Source organism: Arachis duranensis, chromosome 9 (genome assembly GCF_000817695.3).
Source record: "Arachis duranensis cultivar V14167 chromosome 9, aradu.V14167.gnm2.J7QH, whole genome shotgun sequence".
NCBI lineage: Eukaryota > Viridiplantae > Streptophyta > Magnoliopsida > Fabales > Fabaceae > Arachis > Arachis duranensis.
The window spans coordinates 5,096,893-5,105,915 of record NC_029780.3 but is presented as its reverse complement, the minus strand read 5'-3'; the positions used below and the strand labels follow the sequence as shown (position 1 = coordinate 5,105,915).

The 9,023-nt window shown below is 28.2% G+C and overlaps 1 protein-coding gene across 1 annotated transcript; it reads right to left on the bottom strand.

The window, feature by feature from the left end:
• Positions 1–6,416: 6,416 nt before the first annotated feature.
• On the bottom strand, positions 6,417–9,023 carry LOC107464273 (inorganic pyrophosphatase 1). The gene is made up of 4 exons (XM_016083201.3): positions 8,843–9,023; positions 8,618–8,739; positions 7,854–8,055; positions 6,417–7,041 (listed from the first exon to the last, which is right to left on the bottom strand). Exons 1-4 carry the CDS (start codon positions 8,978–8,980, stop codon positions 6,661–6,663), a joined length of 843 nt encoding a protein of 280 aa, XP_015938687.1. The 5' UTR covers positions 8,981–9,023; the 3' UTR covers positions 6,417–6,660.

Below are 9,023 nucleotides of genomic sequence, written 5' to 3'. Positions count from 1 at the left end.
ATAAGCCAATTTTATTATAATTTAAATTTTATAAATAAATAAAAATTTAAAAATTAAAATTCAAAATTCAAAAAAGATTCGATCTATATTTATCTTAATCATATTTATAGTACACAATAAAAACAATCTATAAAAAACATAATCTTGTTCTATTCACTTGGAAACAGTCAAATCTCTCCCTCTACAAATTCGCTGTCTTCATGCAGTTTTTAGCACTGCCGCCACCGACCACCGCAACGTCTTTCGTCGAGCTGTGCGGCCTCTTCCTCGCGTCCTGCCGACGTCCTTCTTTGTTGGACATAGCCGCCTCTATTGCCGTGAGATCATAATCCCAACACATCTGTACCACCGAATACCATTGCAACATCCATCCATCGCGCCACACAGTGCAGAATCTACACTCTACGGCTCTCCATTCGTCGCCACGCAACTCCCGTCGAGCCCTCATTCACGACGCGTGATCAACTACTCCGATTCATGACAACTCCTCCACTCGCGATGCGCGGCCTCTGTGGCTTCCTCCTCACAATGCGCCACCGCGAGTCGCCCACCGTCCACGCAACGCCATCCAAGATGTTGTCGCCGGCCATCCTACAGCTCTTCTTCTCTTCCTCCTATTTGGTTTTGAATTATTCTTTTAACTAGTTTTTTATATTTTTTTCCCTAAATTTCGGATGATTCTTTTTAGAGATAAGTATTGTTTTGGTCCTTAATATTTAGGGTCAAAATTAAAATCATCCCTAACTCTTTTTTTGTTTTAAAATTATCCTTAACGTTAAAGTTATTTTTAAAATCATCATTTTGAACCAAATTACTCCTAACCAAAATAAATTAAAAAAAACTTTCAACCATCCCAAATCTCATCCTCACTCCAAAGAAGATGTCAATTACTGAAAAATTTTTAAAAAGGAAAAATTAAAAAATGGAGAAGGTGTGAAACTCCCCAAACCAGCAGCAATGGTGTTTTAATTTTGTGTTACTAGATAAGATTAAATAGTTGGGAAACTTTATATTTGCGGGCTCAAAACAGGGAGACGAAGTTTGGAGGCAGAAGTTCTGAAGAAGAAAAATTAGAAACAACAAGAATTATTACCAAAGATAACAATAACAACAAATTCAACAACATCAAATCCTTCAAATCCAACAACAACAAAGTATTCAAATTTAAAAAAAATGAAAAAAATTCATTAATGAGAGAGACAAATCAGATATTAGTAGAGAAAGGAGGAAAGAAAAATTTTCATACTAAAATCGATTCACCCGAAAAATATGCAAGGTTTCTATTATGCGAGGAGCGAGGTGATGGCAGGGGACGGCGAGGGAATGACGAGGGGCAGTGATGTGCGGCGAGGTGAGAAGGGGGCGNNGCGAGGTGATAGCGAGGGCGAGCCAATGGCAGGGGCGGCGAGGCGAGGCGATGGGGGGCAGCCAGGTGCGGTGTGAAGGAATATCATGTGTTCATAACACGCAGCGGAAGAAAAAAAAGTAATCCTAAAGATCTATTTTGTGCTTAAATTTTAATTTATTCAAATAAACAATATATAGATCAGATCTAAATATATGTACTTGACCAATGGACATATGATCTAATCTTTTGCAACTCTTTAACACGGCATAAAATTCTTCCCAAAAATTAGGCTCATATACGTTTATGTGTGTAGAGCTAAAGGAATAAAACTCTTGTGTTTTTTCTCCTCTTTTTTTTCTACTCTTAGCATACATATATATAGTATGAGATTTGTTATTGATTTCAAATTTGAATCTCAATTCAAATTTAAATCATATCTTATTATTTTAAACTTGAATCTTTTAAATTTATGAATCATATCATAATAACTTAAAACAGAATCAGTTAGGATCTTATCCAAAATTAGAATTCAAATTTAGAAATAGAATAACTAATTATTCTCAAATCTCATTTAATATTCTCAATTACCACACTATTAGTATATTCTTGGTGCTAACAAAGAATATAATAATATTTTATTTGAATTAATATAATTATTTATTTGATCAAATCAAAATAATAATTAAATAATTCTTCAGCAAAGATTAGAACACTCATTAGTGTGTGACCCCATAGGTTCAATACTAAGCGGGTAGTAAATTAGTCATACTATATTTACTAATCAAGGTTGGCATCTAGCAACACTCCTCAACGACCCGATAGTATGAAGTAATATATTTTTACTAAGAACCCGAGAAAAACAAAGTATAATTCCTTCTATTTTTTCAACTCTTGGTTAACCCTTAGAATATGGTTTAATTGTCAAAATTCTAACTTGTTACTATTATTATAATGAACTGTGAATAACTTAAGAAACTCATTTCTTTATTCATTTAATCTCCTTAACCAAGGTTTTATTCATCTCAATCATTATAATCATATAACTCAAACTCTTTACCGAGAGTTGATGGATTCTTTATTGACTAATAATTAATTCTACAAGTATTTAAATTATACCCAATATCCATTCAACTAGCATCCTAAGGTATTAGGTGTCCGGAATCAAAGTATAATAAATGCATTGTTAATTACTATAACAGTCGCAGGTCAAAGAAAACTCTATTACCATGTTCATCTTGAGAGTATTCTATTGACAAATATGTGATAATTATAACCATTAGAAATTCTCAAAGTGAGTCAGTTCAATGGTGATATCTCTATATGCACCATCTATATATATAATTCAATAAATAAGATCTATTAATCTTCATCTAATGAATACCATTATATATATTGATTTTTCTGAATTATCAATGTTCTTTTTAATAATTCTATGATAAAAAATAATTTAGATTAAATTATAAAAAAACATCTCTCAATATTATGATCACTATTATAATGATAAATCTCTAAATTTAATCAAAAAGAATCTTATTATATTAACATTTTAATATAATAACAATGACAAATTACTTAACACATAATTAATTAAATTGTGATCATACTATTTATTTCCAACAGAGGGTGGCGAGGCAAGGTTCGGTGAAGAGCGGATGGAGTAGAAGAAACTGGAATAAAGGAGCTAGAAGAAGATAATTGCAATGTTAATGGAGGAAATGGACTGTTTTGATACGAGGAGCAGAAGATGGCTAGTAAGTGGTGGGAGTAAGGGTGTTTGGTTGGTGAGATTGGAGTAAGAGTGTTTGGATGGTGGAATTGGAGTAAGAGAAAACCAAACAATGTGTTAATAGGGATAATTTTGTCAGAAGAATGATTTTAAAAATTATTTTAACGTCAACGACGATTTTAAAATAAAAAAAAAGTTAAGGACGATTTTTGTTTTGATCTTGAAGATTAGGAATCAAAATAACATTGTAAAAAAAGTAATTAATAATTATTAATTTTATATTTTTTAAAAATAAAATTTAAATAATCATTAATTAATATAAAATACAGTTCAAAAATATTTGTTAATTTATTGTTCACTAGATAACCTAAAGGGATTGGAATTCAATAAGGTTAATATCTTGACTCAATATTAAATACAATAATGTTTGAAGTAGGTCATGTATCATTAAAAAAACTTCTCAAACCGAATCTATTTGTTATTTTTTTTTCAATAAATATATAAGTTTTAGGGTTTAACCACTTGAAAAAAAACTAAGCACAAGACATCAAAATCAACAATAATGTTGCTCATACCACCACCACCACCAAGGCACATTTAAGAAGCACATCATTTACAAACCTACTAATTAATTAGATACATTCAATTGTACTAGTCGCAAAATAAAATCATTTGTTTATCATAACAAAGAAGATCCTTATAAAATTAAAAGACTTGAACATCAAAGGGTATGCACATATACATATATGATTGATGAGATATAATAATGTAGCATATAAATTAATTACTTGATAATCTATATAATGGTTTCTTGCTTTCTTCTTGCTTTAATAAGCTTTTTCACTAGTGAGATCCAACCTTGTTTGCATTCCTTAATTCATGGTAACAAAGCAAGTTAAAGCTTTGGTCTAGTGCGCATGATAATACACTATACACAAAGAGAAGGCTAATATGATAATGTGCGTGGAACCATGCATATGCATATGTATTATTTATTGCTTTACTAGATTCATTTACGTATATGCTTTGAAGAACAAGCTAAACCAAATCCAATAATTTTCCTTAAAAGCAAAGAACATGATGACAAGAATTAATGGTAATTATTGAGGTAGTGGACACATATATATATGGTGCAAGAAAAAAGTGAGATAAGATTTTTCTTTTCCTAGTTTAACATTGACCAGAGAATATCTTCATGAATAGTTAGTTGTCTTGGTCTTTGCCTTTGTTTCTATAATTACGGAATTGGTGGATTTGTAGGAAGCAAATCTATTTTAATTCATCACTAGTATATATAATGATTTAGAAGTACTATAGTTGAATTATTGTTGAAATCAATTTGACCAGATTGATAAAGCCATTGTTGTCAATTTCTTTTTGTGAATGATTGAAATTAATGGTCCCACAAAAAGTAAAATAGCCTTTTAGGTATAGATAGCGTATTATTATATGGTTTGATATATAAGTCAAAATATTTTTCATAAATAATAAAGGGAAATTAAATTAGTTATTTAGTGTGAGTCAAGTTAATTCTTTAAATGAGTAATTTTATTTATATTAAATTTGTTGCTTATGAAAATTATTTTAAATAATTAAAATCTACATGAACTAGAATTATTCATGTATTTATCTATAACAAAAAATTAAAACTAGCCCATCATCTATTCTCATCTAATTAAAAGTATTCTACTCTCACAAAGAAATATTTTAAAAGTCACAATTAATTAGCTAACAAATAAAAATAATACTTACACTTATTTAATTTATATGTAAGAGAAGATTTTATTCATAATTGTTCTGAATATAGGTTATTTGAATAAAATTATAAAGTTTCAATACCACCAAATTTGTTGTTTCTAATATTATCAATTAATTTAACATCGCATGGTAATATGTTATTATCATCACGGCCTTTCTGTTCAGATGTAGTCACAAGTCTATGATTTCATTAACATGAACTAATAAACTAATGATCTATCTTTTTATTTTATTAGTGTGATTAATGGGAGAAAAAGTTGTTAAAAAGGCAAAAGTTTAGTTCTCTTTTCATGTGATGATATAAGCTTTTGCAAAATGTGTCGACCTAACTGCAATTATTAGCAGTGAATAAGAAAAGGAATAAGAAACGAAATTAAAGGAATAATGGGGATATAAGTGTATAATCATGTAACTGAATTCGAAAAGTGATGATTATTCTGTATTAATATTTGGATATTTAAAAATATTATTTGTATATTAAAATTAACTATTAAAATTAGTTAATATTAATATATTTGTGTATAAATATATGTATTGTTTAATTTACTTTTAATATGTATTTATATTTTAATATATATTTTATATTAATAACTAGTTTTAATAACTAATTTTAATGTAGTAATATGTAATTTCTATACATATTATTATTTATATAATTTTTTACTTATCTATATATAACTTTTGTGTATATACTTTTTATATTTTTTATTTCTAATATTAAAAATATCGATAAAAAATAATTATATTATATGTACTGATCTATGATATACATAAAAAATCAACTATTAATATTATTCAATATAAAATAATATATAAAAATATACACAAATATATCATTATCAATTTTAATTTTTTTATGTAATAGTTTTGGATAAAATCAAAAGGAAATAAAAATCAAACTTTTATATAAAAAAGATGTAGGAGTGTTCATGGATCGGATCATATTTGTAAATTTGTGGTAAATATTTGCATCCGATTCGAAAATTACGGATACAATCCGATTTGTAAACTGATTGGATCGGATAGGATTCGATCCGCACTCTTTAAAGATTGGATTGCGGATATCTACTCTGCATTCACGTATCCAATCTGCAGATCCACAATAATAATTTAAAAAAATAAAAAATATATATGTTTAGTATTATATTTACTTGTTTATATATTTTAGTTAGTAGTTATTATCCATATATTGTATTATTTTACTTTTGGTATTTAGAAAAAGTTTGATTAAAAATATTTTAAGAGTAAATAGGTTTTAAAAGTGTGAAAAAACATTTTTATTGAATTTTTTACATAGAAATATAATTAAAAAAAGAAGGTTCAATTATGTGGATATACCCAATTTCCAATCCGATCCGATCCGCATATCGGATCCGCTACTAAAAAATGCGGATATCATATCCAATCCAATGAAAATGGTGCGGATCGGATCGAATTTTTGGCCATATCTAGTCCGATTCGATCCGCGTACACCCCTAAAAAGATGAATTCAAAAGAAATATACACAAAACATGATACAAACATAATTTTTCTATAACATATGTATGCATGCCAATAATAAGGTTAAGTTATGGAGAGAGAGAATTCTACAATGACAAGCAGCAAATTCAATTATGATTTTATTAATGGTAATTATATATAGTTTATGGTCGTCAAGATCAAGAGCTAGCAATATAATGCCGCTTCATACATTTTCTAAGAAGTAATAATAATATTACCACAAGATGAAGAAATTAAATAACAATATCATTATTTGATATCAATTTAATTAGCACCCTTCATCTTCTTAATTATTTTAGCAACTATGTAAATATGTATCTAATTTAACTTAATGACGAACTGGCAGTGCCTTAGGCAAAGGTTGATAAGTAGTAGTGTCCATTATTGGAATTGACCCCAACTTGCAATCAATTGAGATTTTCGGAGTAGAATTGTTATTAATTTTGTTTCCTTCAATTTCTTTGTTGATAATATGAACCAAAATATTTTCAAGCTCTTCCCCATCTTTCCATCCATGAACCTCTGCCTTAATCTTGTTGGAATCTTTGGAGACTAAATCACTTAAAGGAAAGTATTTTCTTGGCATCAAATAGTCATTTTCTTTGAGCTTCAAACTAGGGCAAAAATCTCCATTTCCATCTCCAAGGTAGATGAATTTCTTCTTTCCTTCTGTTGAAAGCAAATTTTGGATCCTTTCTATGATCACTCCCTAAATATCATCACACAATAATTTATTCAAAAAAGAAAAGAGTGTTAGTATATGAGAAAAGTTTCACAGAATATATAGTTATTGAATATATGTAATTATTTACCATTTTAATTTTGATGCACTAATAGTGTAAAGTATTTTACAAAGTTGTATAATTATATCTATTCTTTTAATGATCATTCACGATCAATATAAAAAATAGTTAATTTTTTTATGTAACGTTACGTAATTAGATGCACATATATGTAAAACTATTTTACATTCACATTACATCAAAATTAAAATTAAATTCATTGTTTATTAGAATTTTTTTAGTGTATGCTTTTTTTAAGACATATATATTTTTCCCTTTATTTTATTGGTAGTTTGTCCGAACATGGATTATGACACATCAAGGAAGCCCTAAAAGTATATAAATGAGGTCAATAATGAAAAGTGTCACAATAATTAATTGTATTAATCCAATATTTTTCAAAAGTGTAATTGACCAAAAAGCAATACAAAAGCAATTGCCCAAAAGCATCCTCCATTAACTTTCATTATTCATTAACCAAATATATAGATCCGTAGATTAATTAAGTTACTGCCAATGAGTACTGCACTTAAGATATCAATAAAGAAAAAATACATTTAGTGAATCAAAACTTTTGCAAAAAAGTGTTTTTTTTTCCCTCTTCATTAAAAGTTAAAATTTTTCAAGTTTTAGTAATTTTGATAAAGCACTTACAAAATCTAATATATTGCATGCATGGCAATGCAAAAATAAATTATATCCTTAAATTGGAGCTAATAATTAATAATGCAATTCATGCCTTGCACATGTTTGGTGGACAAAGACTGCATTCATGAGAAGATTTCATATAATCATGGAAAGGTGAAATTCTGAGCCTTCCTTCTTCATTAACATAGCTAGGGTTTGCAATGATCTCTGAGAAACAATTCCTCACTCCATGATGCTTTAGAATTGTCTCAATGAAGAACATATTTGCATCACTCACAATCTTCAAATCACATCTGAACACAATTATACATAAATTCATCATAAGGTCAAAGGATATGTTTGTTAATATGGAAAAAGGAACAAATTAATTTAAAAAGGTGAATAAAAATTCATAAAAAACCCATTTATATATGATACTACTCAATTATCATTTTAAATTGTTCTTTCCTCCATTTCTTCACCTTTCTTAATACATAGATATAGCAAGTCAATTTAGATGATATTAATTTTTTTATTTTAAAAAATTAACTGATATTAACTAAAAATACCTACTCTTAGTTAAATTCTATCGTGCATATATAATTTCGAGAAGTACTAGTAGCGATTAGAATTTATTATTTTTGTCTATTATTACTTAGTCATTAACTCGATTTCTTTAGTCTAGTAATCCAACAACATATATTTTATTCCATATTTTTAAATATTAATGACTAACTGATAATAAAAAAAACAATAAATTCTGATAATCTTTTGATATTTTTTCGTAATATCGGTTACATAGTCTAAAAAATGAGTAATGTACCCTTAATATTATAAGATATATAGTGATTAGTGAAAGAGAAAGTGTTACTATACCCAAGGGAATAAGCTGCCTCAATAGCATGCACAATACGGGGATTCAATGGAGTTCGCTTCAAAATTTCTACAATTTCTTCAATTGTTTTACCTTCTGAATGAAGCTCACCCATCATCCTATCCTGCATATATTATATAGTTTTAGGAGACTAAACATGAGAAAAAATCATAACGTATATATCATAATAGTTTTGTGTTTATATATCAGAGCAAGAAGTTAAAAACCATGAGAGGGTTCCAAAGCGTGGTAGGAAGAAGCTCATAGAATTTTTCAGTAAAACCAGTCTCATCAAGCACCCAATTATCACTATCACACTCAATGATTGTTGAGTCGAAATCAAAAACCACAACAATCCCAGCCATAATAACGCAATAATAATGTTAAGTTTCTATATGTTTTGTTTCA